General features: G+C 38.7%; 1 protein-coding gene across 1 annotated transcript; it reads right to left on the bottom strand.

Annotated features, from left to right (window-relative positions):
• Positions 1-16988: 16988 nt before the first annotated feature.
• Positions 16989-17312, bottom strand: LOC129884207 (uncharacterized mitochondrial protein AtMg00860-like). Its single transcript, XM_055958545.1, has one exon. The coding sequence runs from the start codon at positions 17310-17312 to the stop codon at positions 16989-16991; it is 324 nt and encodes a 107-aa protein (XP_055814520.1).
• Between the last annotated feature and the right edge of the window lie 4032 nt (positions 17313-21344).

Genomic DNA, 21344 nt, shown 5'->3' with positions numbered 1-21344 from the left:
GGGAACAAATCATGGTCCATATAAGACCCTCAAAATCATTGTATACCCTACATTCAATGTTTGGTCAATTTGATTCATAACATTTCAATTCCGTAAGAGATTTAGCATTCAAAATCACACAATCACAATGATTTATAGCATACCAACAAGCATATACACTCACATACTACCATTCCAAGGGTTTATCAGTTTCAAAATCATAGTTAAACAACCCTAGTTTAAGTAAATTCTCATAACTTTCAAGGAAAAGTATTTTAACTTATCTTGAATGACTTTGAGGGATAAGTAAGTGAATTGAAGAGGGAAAATGCATAGTGTTTGTTGTTACTTAAAACCCTAGACAGACCCATAATTTTATCAAATTTTATTGAAAGATGGATTTTTGTGGAGAGAGGTAAAATTGATGATGAAGGGAAGTATTACGGTATGGGAGTCAAAATTTTGAGGGAAAACTGAGAAGGAAATTGAAGTTATGTAATTTTTAAAAAATCTATCGCAGTCAGGTTAGGCAATTTTAATCTGTCCTAAGATCCACGAAGCCAATCTACAATTCATAGAAGGTTCTACGGATCATAAAAAGAGTTTGTGGATTTAATTCTAAGGATGGGAATTAAAGAAACATACCTAAGATATATGAAAATGATTTATGGACAGTGGTTGAAAATATGATCCATAAAAGATATTTGTAGATCTAAACCTGCAGTTGTTCATACTCTCTAATTTCTATGAACATCATTCTACGATTCGTAGATTGAACTACGAATCGTACATGGGGTCATAGAAAAAGTCCTACAGGCTAAAAAAAATTCTTCTGAGTTCTACGAGTAGGATCCACAAGCCGTGGAGTGAATCACAACCTGTAAATCCTACTTCGTAGACACTCACTTACCTTGAATTTTTCTAGATTCTATGTCTATTTCCTCTACACTCCACAACCATTAGTTTTACCCTTTATTTTCCCTAAGTCTAAACGAGAACTAAACTATATCTATCCTATACTAAGCTAAACTAATTTTATGTCTAAAAGATATCTTGGGTTGCCTACCAAGCAGCTCCTAATTTAAAATTGTGGCACGACGCAGGCTCCTTAGTTATTTAGACTTGACCAAGAGACCATGTTTCCACCTCCGTGATCTCTTCAGTAGTGCCTAAGTAAGATTTCACTCTCTTTCTATTTACCTTAAACTATGTTCCCTCGTCATTTTCCAATTTAATCACACCATATGGGAATACTGGTACCACTCAAAATGGTCCCATCCACTTTAACCTCAACTTGCCAGGAACCAACTGAAGCTTTGAGTTGAACATAAAGATTACCAGGTGCAAAGTCTCAATTTTCAATCTTCCATTCATACATGATAAATCTTCATCCTCTTCTTGTATAAGGCTGAAATTTCATATGCTTTTTATCTAATCATCAAGCTCATTTAGTTGACTCAACTGTTGATCAGATGCATCTCCCTAATCCAGATTTAGCTTTTTGAGAGTCCATATGACTTTGCGCTCAAGCACGACATGCAGATGAAAAGACTTCCCAAATACGAGTTGATAAGGAAACATACCTATAAGATCCTTAAATGCATTCATATATGCCGATAAGGCATCATCAAGCTTTTTGGACCAATCTGTTCTGTTGGCATTCACAGTCTTCCCCAAGATTTGCTTTATCTCATGATTTAAAACTTCCACTTTTCCACTAAATTGGGGGTGTTACGGAGTCGCTACACTATGTCTTAACTCATATTTCTCATGTAGAGCACAAACAACATGTTACAAAAGTGGGAACCTCTATTGCTAATAATTGTCGGCAGCATACCAAATCTAGAGAAGATATTTTATTTCAAGAATGTTGAGACACTTGTGCCTTTATTATTGGGAAGCGCTACTATTTCCACCCACTTGGATACATAATCAACAACTATGAGTATGTACTTCATCCTACTAAAACTCACAAAGAGACCCATAAAATCAATGCCCCACACATCGAGTAATTCAATCACCAAAGTAGGAGTGAGTGGGAACTCATGTTTCCTATAAATACCTCCTTCTCTTTGACACTAATAACAAGTTTTGCAAATTCATTTGCATCTTGGTGAATCATTAGCCAATAATACCTACACTGTAGAATTTTATGGATGGTCTAGATACCACTATGATGACCTTCGACAGGCGAAGAATGACATGCCTCCAATATGCTCATCATCTTTACCTTTGGTATGCAATGATGAATAATCCCATCAACACATACAAGGAATAAGTATGGATCCTCCCAGAAAAACTTCCTTACATCAGATATTAACTTTCAGTGCTTGTGAATAGACAAATCTTAAGGTACCACATCACTAAGTAATTATCAAAATTTGTAAACCAAGGAATCGGATCATATGATGCAGCCAGTACTTACTCATCCAAAAAAAGTGTAATTTATCTCAAAACCATCTGCCAGCTTCAGCATTGCTTCTTCCTTTAAACTAGACAATGGTATCCGACCTGATTTTCAGTTCCTTTTCGATCTTTCACCTTAAAATTGAACTCGTGCAATAGCAACACTCCTAAAATAAATCTCAACTTAACATCCTTCTTTTCTATCAAATACCAAAGTATTGCAGGATAAGTGTGCACAATGACTATGGTGCCAAGCAAATAAGATATGAATTTCTCAAATGCAAAGACCACTGCAAGCAATTTCTATTCAAATGCTATGTAACTTCTCTTAGCAACATTGAGAGCTTTGTTGGCATAGAATATGGGGTGTAGAATCGTCTTACCTCTTGGCCCTAAGACTATGCCAAGCGCCACTCTACTAGCATTACACATAATCTCGAATGGCTGGTTCCAGTGTAATTATGATGGGGCCAAAATCAACTTTTCCTTTAATACTTCAATTTTTTTCAAGCATGCATCATCAAAAATAAACTTCATCTCCTTCTATAGCAACATGAATAATGGGTGAGAAATTTTGGATAAGTCTTTGATGAATCGGCGATAGAACCCAGCATGAACCAAAAAGCTTCTCATACCCTTTATAGAGGCAGGTGGGGGCAATTTCTCAATCACCTCAATTTTAGCTTTGTCAACCTCAATTCCTTTGATGGAGATTTGGTGGCCCAAGACTATACCCTCTATCACCATAAAGTGACACTTCTCCTAGTTAAGTATCAAATTGCACTCTTTATATGGTGGGATAAATAATCATCAAATAAATCAACTACTATAGAGAATTTATCCATAAACACCTTAATCGTGTCCTTTACCATCTTTGGGAATATTGACATCAAACAACGTTGAAATGTTGCCAACGCATTACATAATCCGAAAGGTATGCACTTGAATGCAGGCATCCCTATATGGATAGGTGCAAGTGGTCTTCTCTTGGTCTTCAAGTGCAACCAATATCTTATTGCAACCCGAATAACCATCCAGACAATATTTACCCAAGCCTAGGGCCTAGGCTCGACATGGTAAATGGGACACTCGGAGGTACCTCACCCAAGCCTTTTAGATTCATTTAGCTTTTCAAAGGTAATGACATTCAATAATAACCAGAAATAAAAATAAAAACATCATAGAAGAAGAGTCATTACCGACTTCAAACATCATATATCTATGTCAAAACATACCTGTACTAACAGAATTGGCGGGGGCTAAGATATATCCCTAGATCACCCTCAAATATAGTGTCAAAAGTACCAAAAGTAGCTAAGAGTCTATACATGTCATAAGCTAGAAAGTAAAAAAAGGGTATTATTCTCGAAATAAAGGAACTTACCAAGTAGTAGCCTTCAATGATCAAACTAGCCACGTAGAAGAGAGGGTGAAGCAATGTTTGTCCCTACATGGTGATATTATATAGGTAAAAGAGTATGTGGTAGTACTTTAAATGTACTAAGTATGTAGGCATGCATGAACATTTAAGAAACATTAGAACTTTTATGTAATAAGGAACATAATGCAATGCATGCATAATCATTCATTGGAATAACCTTTAAACATTCATTTTGTGGGAACCATAACTAACATTTAAGACTATGCAAGTTATTACATGGAATCCAACATAACCTCTTACGTTGGCATAGGAAGACTACTTTTAGGGTAGAATCCGTCAACTTTAATCATTTCTTTAACTCTAACTTTAAGGACTATTTATGAATCTACTACCCTAAGCCTACAAAGGCTCCTATATTGGCGCATAGTTAATGCAACATGAAACTTTACTTAAGGACCCCTTAGGTCAAGTCCCCATCTATGTGCTACATTCAATGCTAGGTCAAGTCCCCATCTATGTGCTACATTCGATGCTAGGTCAAATCCCACGGAATAGCATTTAAATATCATAATAACATAAGTATTCATATAACTTTAGACATCAAATCATCATTCAGTAGAATAGCTCATTAAAACCTTTCATTTGATTCAAATATGTGAGAATTTTCCTTTCACATATCCATTTTTTTGCTAAGAAGCCCTTATCATCCTTTTTTGATTTCATAAGACTCCCTTTAATCATACACATTTTGCTTTCATAAATATTCATTTTGGAGTCAAATCTTTCAATTCAACTTTATTTCAACATAATGAAACTAGGTGGATTCATTTTATTCAACCTTCAAAATACATTTAAAACAATGTTAGCATACACGAGAGTAATGGAAATGCATCAATTAAAACATCCTAAAACAAGCCACCAATACATCTTTAAAGCTACTTGCATGCCTTTATAATAGGACCTTGATAAATCATTTTTTTCATGAAATTGAGATTCAATATATACCATTATAGGTAAATAAACTTCAAAGAGATAATAATCTATGCATTTGGAATCATCATATAAAAAACCCATAAGATTTCACATTTAAATTGAAATATTGAGTTTAGATATTCACTTGGGCATCATGGGTGGAATAACCCATGAATGAGACCTACATACCTTGGGGAAATATTTTTCTAAAGGAAGCTTTGAGGGTGGAGACATGAAGAACCTTGAAGTGAAAACCCTAGCTTTTCTTGAAACCCTTGGGAGAACTTTGAGAGGAAGGAAATTTTGTGTTTTGAGTCTAAGGGTAAGAATGAAGTGTTTGGAAAACATTTAGGGATTTAGATAGGGTTATTCAGTCCCTAAACCACCATACTTCAATATTAAAACTCAAGAAAAGACCAAAATGCCCCTATTTAAAATCTAGCAGGACTAGCTTCATGGGAACCTTTCGCGATCCGTAGTGTTCACCACCGCCCGTGGTGGGGTCCCGTGATGATTAACTTGGGAAACGTTTTTGGGAATTTGCAGGAAGGGTCTCTGAACATTCTTCACAGAGATTTTCATGGTCCATGAAGGGCATCACGGCCCGTGAAACATGGGCGTGCTACATGTCTTATAGGAGGCCTCATCACAGCCTATGGTGGGGTCTCGTGATGATTAACTTGGAAAAGTTTTTGGGGGTTTGCAGGAAGGGTCTCTAAACTTTATTCACGGAGATCTTCATATTCTGTGAAGGGCATCATGGCTCGTGAAACATGTCCATGGTGCAGGTCCTGCAGGAAGCCTCACCACAGCTCATGGTGAGGTCCCGTGATAATTAACTTGGGAAAAGTTTTTGGGAGTTTGCAGGGAGGTTCTCTAAACTTTCTTCACGGAGACTTTCATGGTCGGTGAAGGGTATCACGGCCCATGAAACATGAATGTGGTACAATTGTTGTAGGAGGCCTGCAGAGTGACCACAAGGGAAACATACCATGGTCTATGAATAGCTCCATGGCCCGTGGTAGTTATCTATGGTCCTTGCCTTTGAATGTTTCTTGAGGGCTTTGGGAGGGGTCACCACGAAGAATTTCTCGGCCTGTGGCTCTTACCACGATCCATCGTCACTCATCGTGGTCCCTTCCCTATAGATCTAAGCCTCTGAATCACCACCACAGTGGCTCATCACGTGATATGGTATGCACTATAACCCATGATGGACGTCGGTGGTCGACACCTGGTACCAGTTTTCTACATTTTTATTCTTTGTTCCTCATTTTAGGACTTTCCAAATTTCTAAGGTCTTACAACAATACTATCCTTTTTCCCACAAAATGGTCTAAAATTTGATCCATGAATGGCATAGAAAAGTGATCTTTTTTGGTCCACGCATTCAACTTTCTATAATCCATGCAAACTCTCCAACCTATGACTAATCTCATAGGAATGAGTTCATTCTTTGCATTTGGAACCACAGTGGTTCCTCCTTCTTTAGAACATATTGGACTGAGCTCACGCATTTACTGTCTCTATTAGATTAAACCACACCATCATCCAACCACTTGATGATTTCCTTCTTGACAACTTCCTACATAGGTGGATTCAGTTTACACTGGTATTCCATATTGGGCTTGCAGTCTAGTATAAGTTGGATCTTGTAAGAGCATATACCATGTGGAATACATATAATGTCAATAATGGACCATACAATGGACCTATTGAAATGCCCTAATACAAATGTCAAAGCCTCCACTAGTCTTTTAATTAGATCGGCTAATATGAGAACCAGTAAAGTGTTATTAGTACCCAAGAATACATACTGCAGGTGAGAGGGAAGAGCTTTAAGCTCTAACACTGGAGGCTCCTCTATGGATGGTGTGGCAAGATGTCTTTCGCTATTCTTCAAATCCAAGTCAAGCTTCTTTGGTGCATAAAAGTAGGTTCCCATGCCATAAAGTGCACCAACTATCTCCTCACACTCAACAATATCCTCCTATCAAATTTCATAAGCACTGCAGCTTATGCTTCGATACCCAATCTCTCTTCAATCATTACCTCTGGTTACACCTGATTAGAAACATCGATCACTGAGACCACTCTCATATCACTAGAGTGCTTCATTGATCGAAAGATATTGAAAACTAACTCTTTATTATTCAATCTAAACTTTAGTTGCCCGACTTCCATATTGGCCAATGCATGCCCAATTGCTAGAAAGGGTCTTCCCAAGATGATAGGAACCTTAAAGTCAACCTCACAATCAAGGATAACAAAGTCCTTTGGGAATATAAATATTTCAGTCTTTACCTGCATATCATATAAAATACCCACGGGCTTTTTACCGTGCAATCTGCCAGTCATCCAAAAACTTCTAGTGGTATCAAATTACTACTAGCACTGAAATCACACAAGGCCTTAGCTAGTTAATGGCTCCAATAGTGCATGGCATAGTGAAAGCTCCAGGATACTTTTTTCCTACACAAGAGAATGGGTGGGTATTGCACTGTAATGGTGCAAATTGTCTATTGGTTCGAAGCTCACACTCCTCTTCTACCTCCTTATCCTTGTCATTAGCAATATCAAGCTCTTTCTTCTCTTTTTGAGGTTGTTTTTTTATGAACTTCTCGCCATCAACTTTTTCTTTTATTTCAACAAATCTCTCATCATCAATAAAATCAGTATCACGTGTTTATTCTAAGTTTACCAGCATTAGTGGATCCACAATCTGTGTACCACTTTGGGTGGTTACTACCATGCATTATCCATCATTTTCTAGATTTTGGACAGTAGTGCTTGGAAGTGTCCCCTTCTGGTATTGGTTCAAGGTATTAGACATCTGGCCTAGTAGCTATTCAATCTTTTTAATGGTTATGGCATGCGACTCCACCTTCTGATTCATACCCGATATGTCATTTTACATCTCCTTAATGTTTTCATCAAAAGTTTCAACTTTCTTTAGCAACTTAGCCATCATATCTTTGAGTCTTGAGAGACTTGGTCCTCCTTCTCAATTTCCAAGCAGGATGTATGCACCACTTTTATCATTCTTATAATTATCTCTCTTTGTCCACTCACCATCTTTATCATGGGCCCTGTTTCTTCCATTATACCCACACCGGCTGAAGTGTTATCTCAGTTGAAGTTTAGACCTTGATTTCCTTGAAGTATCTTGAATAGATCCTTAGGCGTTGGTCCACAAACCCCCTCCACATCATTGGCATAGTAACCATCTTATTCATACCCATATTCCTAGTGTGCTGGTGTTTTGCCCATCGAGCCTACAACATTAACTTTCTCTAGTCCATCATCCAAAATATGATTTACAACAATGTTGAATTCAGTCCTCATCTGGTTTATTTCCTAAATATCTCCTGATTTTGTCTTAATGAGTCCTTGATAAACCTACAACATAAGCTCTGTTAGATTTCGTGACTCAGTTAAATATCTTAACAGTTTCCTTAAAAGTATTTTTCATGAATGCTTTTCCTGTGATAGTGTTTGTCACTACTTTAGCGTTATAATCTAATGCTCTGTAGAAAATCTATAGGAGTGAATTGTCTAATATTATGTTGTTAGGCATTTTTCTCAACTTCTCTATAAACCAATTGATAACGCTCAATTACACCTCTTGAAAGAAATGTAGACAATCGTTAGCAGTATATTTTACCCAATTAAGAGTCGGGGTCGAACCCATAGGGAATAGGTTGAAACAAATTTTATTAGCTATCACTATTTAGTCGTAGTTGCTACTTCCCGAAAATAAACTTGCGTAAAGTAAAAATGGGGGGTTTTGTTTATGATTTAAGAACAAATGACAAAGTAATAACAAGTAAACAAGAGTTAGGTTGTAAACAATATGAAGACTAGACTAGGATTGTGTTTCCCATGACTTATAAGTTAATAGGCTAATCGTATTCATGATATTGTTCAATGTATTGCATGCAAAATCTAGCAAGTTGGGTAACATATAATTCACCTCCCGATCCTTCTTAGACGTATATCATTCATCTCCTTCTGGTCTCAGAATGTATACTTTACTAACCCTCACCCTGGATCCCAGAGTACTATCTCCTCCTGGTCTCAAGTAACATAGATGAAGTTTATCCCTTCTTTCGAAGACAAATTCTTTGAATTTCTATTGTGAAGTCTTTTCCTAATCACTACATCCCTCCCAGGAAAGCAACGAATATGGGCAAGCTCTTAAGGTGTGCACTCACTAAAAAAGACTTTTGAATGAAGAAATCACAACACATGCAAAAACAAATCACGAATATCAATCCTACTCTTTCCTATTTTAGTTAAGTCGGCATGGTTCCCACAACCCTAGTTGTTGATTTAGCTACTCATACTTGTAAGTAAAAGAACAAGAATTTTTGAAGAATTCATGAATTAATACTTACGCAGATGAAGAAGTCAATCTTGAATCAATCACATGAATCACAAATAAAGGATCAAAATTGGAATAATATATCAAAAATCAATCTCCAAAAGTAACTAAGCACAGCCTCACTATGTTCACAAAGTACTCAAAAACTAGTAAAAATATTGAACCCTAAAAATAAAATAAATTCGGATATTTATATAATTACAAAACCAAATCCTAAACTAACTAGGAAAACTGAAGTCGGCACGTTTCGCGCTCGACTACCATGGACCGTACTGGATTTCATGGTCTGTGGTCCTTCTCCCATAGTGTTTAACTTGGGCTTCAATACTGTGTAGCTCTTCGCTTCTTCACGGGCAATCCCCACGGCCCATGGTGAGGAATACGGTCCGTATTGACCTCCGTGGTGATAGACTTTGCCAATTCTCCCACATTTTCCCTCAGCCTTCACGATCATCCAGCACAATCCATAGTGGACTCCATGGCCCGTGATGGGTTCCATGGAGTTACACTTGGCAAAAATTTGTACCATCGGCACCTTCAGAAGATTAGCAATACGACACCCACCATGGCCAGTGCAATGCACTACGTCCATGGGGGGTTTCGTAGGGTAGTACTTAGTACCTCCAGCATAGCTTTCTTGTCTCATCATCTACACACCCACCACCACTACACGTGCAAGCCACTACGGTCCATTGTGAGGCTCGTACCTCTGAACACTCAACAAAACAGTAATTAAACCCACATAATCATCAAAACTTGTGTGCGACTTAGTTTTCCTATGAAATAAACAAAACAAATGTCATATCTACAGAAACATGCTTGCAACACACACTAATTCACCGTTATGAACATCGAAAATATCGTGAATATGTGACACATCAACATCCTCAACATAGAACTATTATTTGTCCTCAAGAAATGACACAAAACAAAAAAACACGACTTGCAAATACAAAGGATTGTAGTATAGATATATAGCAGCCCCATCTCATTAACCATGACTCATTTCCAACTATGCAATACACTGGCAGTCCAACTAACGCACAAGGATCTATTTATGATATAACACTACTCACAGTCAACCAAACAAATGCAACCAATAGTGTACCAAACAATATAACAACTCAATAATAGAATCATAGTACCCTCTCCATAAAGAAGTCTCTCTCATAGTGTATAGAGAATAAACAGAGACTTTGGAAAAAAACTCTCGCACTCTCAACAGAAATTCAAACAATGCAGAAGTAAAGACCATAGGCTTACCCTTATTTTCAATACTTTAACTCTTGAATAACCTTGTTGGGATCACCATAGGACTTTTTAGGTTTGTACCGTAGGATCGAGGTTAGGGTAGGATATATTTAGGATAAAAGTGACTATTTTGCCCCTCTAAATGCTACTTTGTCTTAGCTTGCTTGTTTTCAACCCTCCAAACTCTTATTGTTCCCTTATTTCCTCATTCTTCCTTTTCGAGTTTGGTTTCCACTTTTGTTCACTCTATTTTATTTTATTTTTCTTTAGGACTCATTTTTGCATAGAATTTTCTTTTTCATTTGTGAACACAACCCATGATTTTATTTTCCTCTCACTTTACCATTCCTTTCATGCCCTAACTGAGTTAAAGTACATAATCACCTAAGAGGGACTAGGGCCAAGATAAAGGTTCACAAAATTGATTCTCCTTATAATGGCCACCCTTAACTTAGGCTTTTGTCCTGAGTTGGGGTCCACAATGTCTTTGGAGGGACCAAGCCAAAATTTCGATTCATTGACAGTAAGGGAAGGTAAATTTCATTTATTCAAAGAAAAGGTTTATTAAAGCTCTAATTTTTTGTTCAAAGGGTACAATTTCATTTGGTTGGTTCAATTTAGGTTAAGTGACTCATTATCAACAATGGCCTATGATCATGTCCTAATAAGGTTATTCAATCATTTCAGTAAGACAAACCAGACAAGTTCTAGCTTATAGGTGCATTGCTCAAACTAAGTAGTTTAGCTCACCCGCACATGACACGTATGTTATACTATTAAGCACTAATCAACCTAGTCATGTCCTAACTAGCATTTGATTGATAAGTCAATATGTACCATGTCCTACACAGATCCTAACACGTCAGTTTTCAAAAAAAACAAATCAATCACATAGTGTTTTCACAAAAATTTTAGTTGGGAGTCATTTTAGTTTAACTCAACTCCTTTTTTTCAAAGGCTATTATATCCATCTACAGACTCTTGTATTTATATAATAACAATCCAAAATATGTCGGTTCTACTAGATAAATACTTGAGAGAAAAGAAATATGGCAAAAAAAACTCTAAGAATCAGGAATGCCCCAACCCCTATCAAAAGAGTGTGCATTGTCCTCAATTGCACATTAAATAACTCAATAATAGGTAAAAAGGGAGTGATCATACCTATGACGCCCTAGGCGTCAGTCGGTAGTAGTGTAGGGACACCAGCATCGGCCGGTGAACTCAATGATGTAGGCTCTCCTGAAGGGTTATTGCCTATAGCAAGAGAAAGTGCTCTAGGAGGAACTTTACTCATAGTCTCAGCTGGAGCGCTGGAAAGTGTAGCACCACTGGATGATGCTCAAGCTATTGCATCTCTATTTCTCCTAAAATTCTCTCTGGAAAGTGCATCGAGCCCTTTTTTCCTCTTTTCTCTATGCTTTCCTAGCCTTTTCTACATCATCTGGGAATCATCTTTCTATCGCCACTTCTTGACCTTGCCCTTTTTATCAGGCTCGGGTGCCGAAATGGAGCCCCAAACTCCATCTAGATTTATAGGTGCGGGTGGTACCAACAACAATTATAGCAAAGTATTTATAGCACTCATTGGGACAGTAAAGGACGGCTTTGCTTCCAATTTACCTATAGCTTTTTTTAAGGCAGCCAACACTTTCTTTAAGGACTCAGTCTTTGCATCACCTAGACGACTTCTCTAAGTAGTGATGTGTGCCTCAAGGCCATCAATACAGCTTTGTATCAGTGTCACCTCCTATCGGAGCTCGGTTCAAATATAAGTCGCCTCCTCCTGTATCTATGTCTAGACCACCCTAGGTAATTGCTCAATCACCTGATCAACCAATGCCCATATCTACCTCTGGTCCTGCACCATATGCTTAAGGAATGCATAAGGGAAATTTATCATCATACCTAAAACCACGGGTGTAGATGGGTTAGGCCTGGTATAACACTCGGACTGTTTGGTGACCTCCTCTGTGGAGGGCATGAAGTCTCACCCTCCAAAGTAAGAGTAGAAAGAGGTGGGTCTGTAGGCATAGTGACTAGCCCAATAGTTTGGCCCAGCTTAGATTTGTATAGTAGGTTGTCCAAATCCTTTATGAGTGCCGCATTGTGGACTTAGTTGCTGGGATGAGCCTATCAAAGTGATAATTTACCACTGTCCCCGTAGCCTCGCATAACGCAGTGATTAAATAGGGGTATGGGAGTCCAGTCCATTCATTAAATGTTCGGTCCTGAATTTCAGTCGTAATTAGCCTCTCATTGTGTAGTCCAAACCGATCCATAATGTAGGCTACTAAAGATGCCTGCATGGAATGAAGGGTGTTATCATTTGCAGTTAGTCAGATATGAGCATGGATAATGGAACACCAAAACTTAGCTGGAAACGTGAGGGACGTCTTAGAAATCATCTGCCTCTCATTTGCGACCTATGGCGCATTTACTTCCTCGGTAGTAATATGTTTTCTTATCTATTCCATAATCATTTGGCACACTACAGGATGACCCATCTTTGCCACATCACTAACCTCGTGGTTTTGGTGCTCATAAAGACCTTTTTCAATATCATTCTAGAATTTCGGGCCATATAGGAACCTGTTGATTGTAGTCTCTGAGATATCCACTATCATGCCTCAAATTATGACTTCATACGGTAGTTGCTTTAACGCTAATGCCCTTTTTCTCTTTGTAGAGATCCCCTCAGTCATATCATTAAACATTAAGGTTACATAGGCCGAATAGAAATCGCAAACTATATTTTCACCATAATATCATGCGTCTTTAGTCATCTACCCAAAATGATGCTTGTAGAAGAGGTCTTTGAGCTCAGGTAAGGCGGAGAGGTTTTCAGGGACCACTCGAAACTCTAGCACAATGTCTCATTTACACAAGCCATTAGACCCTTTAGTTAGGCCATTCAGAAAGATATCATGTTGGCCCAGAACTAACCACTTGTTTCTCAAAAAGGTTATGACATTTTGGCGTGTAACTAGGTCACTTTCCTTTGCATGAGCAAACTTCTCTATAGAGTCCAGTTCGTCATCCCCAGCACCAGTAGCACTCTCCTCAACAGCATCACTACCCCCTCTCTCGATTGTACATCATCCCCTCCTGCCTCATTAGCTGAGCCGGTTGCCTTATCTTCAGACTGGGAGGGAGTAGTCTCAGTCTCGGTAGCTACTTTGGACCTAGTCATATGGGAAGCATGAGGAGAGATATGGGTAGCTACCTAGACCTCCGACCCACTTGATTCATCACTTCCCCACCCTTGCTCTGACTCATGTTCTGACTCATGCTCTGATTCTTAGGACGAGGAGTGGTGTAGTTAGTATTGTAAAGCATTCTTGGTGTGTGTCTATGCCATGGTACCTGCAAAAGCTCCAAATGGTAAGTAATTGAACAAAACAATGAGAAGAATTAAAACGGGTACTCAGACTTCCCCCTGATTCATACAAGCATGACAATAACTATTAAGGAGTAACGTCGCTCAATCTAACATAGGGTGATCGCAAATGGAAACTGAATATAAAAATATTTTTGTATTTCTCAGAATTTCAGAAAACTGTCCAAGTATTGCAGTACGGGAGACCATCACGAGGCGTAAAGATCATCACGGACCATGAAGGCTTCCGTATTTCCTTCTAGTGGCTATATCTCAGGGAGTGCTCTGAAAAATTTCTAAATGTAGGAACCACAGAACAACACCATGGCCCATGATGAACTTCACGGTCCGTAATGCCTTTCATGATCCAATACTTACAAATTTTCAGCAGGGGGGACAATGGGCCTCCACTATGGATCGTGAAGTGTAATACGGTCTGTGGTAAAGGTCATTATCCCTGACCTCGCAGTTCCGCCATTAACAACCAAACTTTACAATCTTTGAAACAACTTCATCCCATTAGACATACAAAACATAAGTACGCTTACAATATCAAACTAATATCATTATGCACTTAACTCCTATGTCACATAATCATAAATTCGAAATCAACTACCACAATGAATTGAACCATTACAGATATAATAAACTCGAACCTATCCCAGTCATGTAACTCACAATGTGCCTCACAGTCTTAACAAGACAAAGCAACAATACAAGAAATTTAAAAGAATACTTACTTGTTTTGTTCCTAGTTGACTACACCATTCCAAGTACTAGGGCACACAACTACACTTACAAAATACGATTGGAAATTTGAATCTTTGGGAGAGGGAAGGGTTTTCACGACAAGGAATTTGGAAGAGGAAGGTTGTTCATTGTATTTTAGTATAGTGGTAAGTGAAGAATGACCCAAATTTTGGGGTAAATAGGTACTAAACAAAAAAACCTTAATTAATTTGAACCCGGGTCAAAATTGGGTCAACTAAATATTATTTAACCAACTAGGCTTCATGACCCATAGTGATTACTCATGAAGAGCACCACGGAACGTAATGCTCTTTCGTGACATGGGAGTTAAAGAAAATGGAGGTGGGCTTACCTGGGTTGCATGGAGGGAAAAACGATCCGTGAAGTTTGTCATGGGCCATAATGCCCACCGTATTGGTGGACTTGGAGAACAGGTAAGGGACCTTACCTGGAATCACGGAAGGCAAAATGGTATGTGAAGTCCTTCATGGCCCGTAATCCTGAGGGTCTTGGAGAGTATGCTCATCACGCCACTCCACCATGGGGCGTGGTACCCTATACTTTCTATTTAGGTGTCCATAGTGGGGAGTTATGCCAAATATTTTTATGTTTTTCTCCTCCTATGAGACCATGCACTCACTGAACACCATAACACTATAAAAACATGAAATAACAAAATTTAACCTATCTAATGCTAATACAATCCTTGGGTCGCCTCCCAAACAGTGCTTGATTTAATGTCGCGACACGACGTAGGTCCCTTGACTACTCAAACTTTATCAAGTTAGAGTTCTTCAACCACTTTCACTTTGTCCAAAGATCCTAAGTACCATTTTACTCGCTATCCATTCACTTTGAACCTATGACCATCTTGAGCTTCAAGTTCCATTACTCCATGAGAAAATACTTGTGTGATGGTGAAAGGTCCAGACCATTTTGACCTTAGCTTGCCTAGAACCAACTTCAGCCTTGAATTAAACAGCAACACTTTGTCCCCACTGCTGAATTGGAGCTGCTCAATAGGCCTATCATGGTATAGTTTCATCCTCTCTTTATAAAGAGCAACACTCTCATATGCCCGTAAATGAAAGTCACCCATTTTATTAATTTAAGCCAGACTCATATGCTTAGCTTCACTCCAATTTAAGTTCAATTTTTTTAAGGCCCATAACGCCTTATGTTCCATCTCTACAGGAAAATAACAAGCCTTTCCAAATACTAACTAGTATGGGGACATACCAATGGATGTTTTGAAAGTTATCCAATATGCCCATAGAGCGTCATCAAGCTTTTTTGCCCAATCAATTTTGTTGGCATTTACAGACTTCGCTAGAATCTCCTTAATTTCTCAGTTTGACACCTCAACCTGCCCACTAGACTGGGATGATATGGAGTAGCTACCTTGTGTTATCGTACACCTTATTTCGCCAATAGAGTCCAAAAGATCTTATTGCAGAAATGGGAGCCCCTATCACTGATAATAGCTCTAGGAGTCCCAAATCTGGAAATGATATTTCTTCGTAGAAAACCAACAACACACTTGCTCTTATTATCTGGTAAGGCGACATCTTTTACCCATTTAGAGACATAATTAACTACTACAAGGATGTATTTCATCCCATATGAACTCACGAATGGCTCCATGAAATTGATGCGCCATACATTAAATAATCCACCTCCAGGATTGGTGTCATAGGTAGCTCCTGATGCCTAGATACATTCCCCTGCCTTTGACATTGGTCACATCTCTTCATCAAGTCATGTGCATCTTCATAGATAGTAGGCCAGTAGTATCCATATTGCAATATTTTTTGCACTGTCCGGTTCCCACTGTGGTGTCCACCTATCTGTGATGAGTGACAGGCCTCCAAAATGCTCAACATCTCTGCTTCTGGGATGCACATTCTAATGACATTATCAGCACACATCCTGAATAGGTATGGCTCATACCAGAAGTACCTACAAATATAATGCAAAAACTTTTTTCGTTGGTGAAAAGTAAGATCTTCAAGTATAAGATCACTAACAAGATAGTTAGCATAATCAGCAAACCAAGGAATGCGATCAGGAGTGGCAGCTAAAACCTGCTCATCTAAGAAGGAATCATCAATGTCAAGCTCAACCTTACCTTTATTTTCATCTTCTAGCCCAGACAAGTGGTCAGCTACCTGATTTTCACTCCCTTTATAGTCCTTCACCTCAAAATCAAATTCATAAAGCAACAAGACCCATTTGATCAACCTTGGTTTAGCATCCCTCTTGGTCATTAAATATCGCAAGGTTACATGGTCAATGTGCACAATCACTTTGGACCCAAAAGGTACGCTCTGAATTTTTCAAATGCGTACACTACTGCCAACAGTTCCTGCTCGATGACAGTGTAATTCTTCTAAGTTGCATTTAGCGTTTCACTAGCATAGTATATGGGATGACAAATCTTGTTGCGCTTCTACCCTAGCATAACCCCCAAAGTGACAATGCTAGCATCACACATGATCCAAATAGGGCAGACCAAGAGCAACAATCATTGAAGCTAAGATCAACTTCTCCTTCAAGCACTCAAACGCTTTCATGCACTCCTCATCGAGGTAAAACCTTATCTCCTTCTCTAATAACTTGCACAAAGAGTGTGCAATTTTAGAGAACTCCTTGATAAAATGCCTATAAAACCCTGTATGTCCAAGGAAGTTGTGGACACCCTTTACAAAGATAGGAGGAGGCAATTTCTCAATCACCTCTATCTTCACCTTATCGATCTCCAACCCTTTTTCAAAAATCTTATGACCTAGCACAATACCCTCTTTGACCATGAAATGGCATTTTTTTCATTTTAAAACTAGGTTAGCCTCTTCATATCTATGCAAAGCCCTACTAAGATTTAACAAACAGTCATTGAAAGTATCATCTGCTACTAAACAATAGTCCATAAATACGTCAATAGTGTCCTCCACCATGTCAGAGAATATAGATATCATGCAGTGCTAGAATATGGCAGAAGCATTACATACTCCAAATGGTATGCGCTTGAATGCAAAGGTGCCATAAAAACATGTGAAGGTGGTCTTCCCCTTGTCCTTTAGTGCTATGGAGATCTGGTTGTAGCCAGAGTACCCATCAAAAAAATAGTACCAACCTTTGGATGCCAACCTATCTAACATTTGGTCTATGAAAGGCATTGGAAAATGATCCTTCAAAGTCTATTTGTTAAGCTTTGTGTAGTTCATATAGACTCTTCATCCAGTGACTAGCCTAAGTGGGACTAGCTCATTCTTATCATTACAACAACTGTTATACCTCCCTTCTTAGGGAAACATTGAACAGGACTCACCCAATTATTGTTAGATATGGGATAGACCACATTTGTATCTAACCACTTAATGATTTCTTTCTTTACCACCTCTTGCATAGGTGGGTTTAATCTCCTCTGAAGTGTTCAATACTAGGAATGCAATCCTCTTCCAACTTAATTTTATGAGTACAAATGCCAGGAGGAATGCCTATGATATCAATAATAGTCCACCTAATAGCTTATACCTCTGCAATACCTCCACCAGTGATATAACCTGTTCTTCACTCAAATCTGCAGCAATAATGACTGGCAAAGTGTTATGCTAACTAAGAAATACGTATTTCAAATAGACTGGCAATTCTTTGAGTCAAGTATATATGGATCCTCTATGGATGGTTTAGTAGGTGGACTCGTCCTGTTCTTTAAGTCAAGGTCAAGCTTCTTGGGAGAATATGAGTGAGAACCCATACCCTGCAAAGCATTTACAGATTCATCGTACCTCTCAAAACCATTACTGTCGAAATTTATGATTACAGCTGCTAAAGGCTCAACAGCAAGCCTTTCCTTAATGGGCACATCAACAACACTTTCTACCCCAATATCGAGCACAAACATCATGGTCATATTCGTTGGTTGCTTCATAGTGGCATATACATTAAACTTGACCTCTTCATCATTGAGTCTGAATATGAGTTCTTGATGCTCCACATCTACCAATGCTTTGTTAGTCGCCAAAAATGGTCTACCCAAGTTGATAGGATCCTCAAAATCAACCTGTCAATCTAATATGACAAAATCAGCAAGAAAAATAAACCTGCCCACTCGCACCAACATATCACACAAAATTCCAACTGGGTGTTTAACAAACCTATCCACCATCAGCAGCCGCATAGAAGTCGGTTTGGGGGCTTCCAAGCCCAATTATCTGTAGATGGCTAACGGTATTAAATTTATGCTTATGCCTAAGTCACATAGAGCTCTTGCAAAATCGAAAGCACCAATGGTACAAGGTATGGTGAATGCGCCCGAATCTTTTTTCTTTTCCAGTAGTGACCTTGTAGCAATGGCACTACAGTAATGTAAGTTGTTGATTGGCTCAAAAAAACCATCCTCTTTTTTGTAACCAAATCCTTCATAAATTTGGCATAACCTGGCATTTGCTCAAGTGTTTCGACTAATGGGATATTGACTAATATTTCCTTAAGCATTGAAATAAATTTCAGAAACTTTCCATCCTCGATCTTTATCTTCAATCTATGTGGGAATGGATGTAGTGGCTTGTGAACAGGTGGCAAAGGGTGAGGTCTCTGTACTTCTATTTTTGCGTATAACTATTCTCTTTGGTCTTTTTCTGCTCCAATGCTATCTCATCATCGTCATCGAACAAAACTGCGTTATCTGCTTGATGCCTATCCTACCTATTAGTCTCAGAAGCTGCATCCTTAGTCTGCTTAGTGCTTGCAATAATAGTGTCAGAAAGTACCTTACCACTCTTTGTTGTCACTATCATGCATTGCCCAATGTTCCTAGGATTTTGCACCATATCACTAGGCAAAGTACCATTCTTCCTTTGATTAAGTGTTGCTGACAACTGGCCAATTGATGCTCTAATTGCTTGATAGAGGTAGTGTGTGAATCCATTAACTGGCTGATATTAGAATGTTGCCTCTTATATCTCTAACTCCAGACTCAATTGCCTCAACTTTTTATAGGACCTTTGCCATCATCTCTTCCATCTAAGATCCACCATTATTGTTACCAGCTTGCTCTCGGTTCATAGGTGGCACATACACCCCATTTTTGTCATTCTTGTAGTTCTCATTGTTCTGCCACCCTTCTTGATCATGATTTCTGATTCGTTCATAGTAGTTTTCTCTTTGAAAGTTTTGACCTTAGTTCCTAGAGTTGTATATTCAGAAACCCCCTGGCTATTTAAGAACTTGGATTCCTCCAAAATAATCAAAGTCTGGCTCATCATATCAACTTCTAGTAACCACAACTTTCACCTTCTCTAGTCTTCCAGCTAACAGGCTTTTGGTCAATAAGTCCATCTGCGTTCTCATGTGAGCCATATCTTAATCACATTCCTCCTCTTTTCATTTTTGCTCTATTGACATCTAAAACATAAATCCCAAATAATCCGCATCTCTAGTATACCAAGCCATATTGCTCTTTGCGATCTGATCCAGAATTGTGGTAGCTTCCTGAAATTTCTTAGCCATAAAGGAACCCCCATAATCCGCATCTATCACTAGATTGGTCACAAAGTTGCAAGACTTGTAGAATATCTCTTTCAAGTGCTCGTCAGTCAAATTATGATTTGGACACTACTTTAGCTTCTGCTTGAATCTTTCCCAAGTCTGATGCACAGCTTTATTAGGTCACTGTTTATGAGCATTAATCTCATCATTTATCTGCATCTTCTTAGATGGTGGGAAGAACCTTTCTAGAAATGTGTCACGACCCACCCCGTAGGTTGCGACTGGGGTCTGACCTGGACCCCCGTATACGTATCTATCAATTATAGTCAAGTTGAATCGTGTGCGATATGATACTGTATACAAAAATCTCTATGGGTCAAAAACTTTTTTTTTATAAACCTGTAGCCTCTTTCACCTGTGTCACAACAGGAAAGGCATGCAAGCCGCTAAGGCTGCCATAACACGAAAATATTTACAATACGTCGTACGAGTACAACTGAAACAGACTTACAAATAACCCACAAACACATGGCTACAGACCTCTAAGAGTAATAACGGTATCATATGGCGGGACAGGGTCCACGCTGTACCCCTGAACAAATAAATATATACACAGGAGGACCAATACCAAAAAGCTAGGCTCCAAAATAGTGGATCACTACCCATAGCTGAGCGGAAATCCTAAGGTGGCGAGTCTCTGAAATGAACTTCTGTACCTGCAGGCATAAAATGCAGCCCTCCGAAGAAAGGGGGGTTAGTACGATATATATGCTGAGTATAGAAGCACAACATAACTGAGATAACAACTGAACCAAAGATGCAGGAAACCAAGTATAACATTTAATAGGGTACTGTACCTGCACCTCACAAAATAAAGTCATATATACCACTATCACATACTGTATCCGGTCCGCTTGGGGAATAGGTGTTACAAACACATCATCTATTATGATAGGTATATATATGCCATTAACGTTGTAGGACATACAGCCCGATCCCTGTATATAGAAAGTACATGCCGAGGTACGACGGCCCAACCCATATAATTCATAATAATACCGAGGTACGATGGCCCGATCCGTATAATGCATAATAATGCCGAGGTACGACAACTCGATCTATATAATACATAATCTGTCGTGGAACGTACGAACCTATCCTTACATAGCAAAATATGCCGAGGTACGTCCAGCCCGATCCATATATATATCATAATACATATACGTGCACGCCAAACTCTGTAACATATCTAATATCCCTCAACCATTATCGTAAAGTATGCCCAAGAACCCCCAAGTTTAGGAGCTTACACATCCAATCACTATTCCGTCTATAGAAGGCTCGAGGCTCAT

Source organism: Solanum dulcamara, chromosome 4 (genome assembly GCF_947179165.1).
Source record: "Solanum dulcamara chromosome 4, daSolDulc1.2, whole genome shotgun sequence".
NCBI classification, from domain to species: Eukaryota; Viridiplantae; Streptophyta; class Magnoliopsida; order Solanales; family Solanaceae; genus Solanum; species Solanum dulcamara.
Note: the sequence above shows the minus strand (reverse complement) of the source record. Positions and strands in the feature narration are given on the sequence as shown.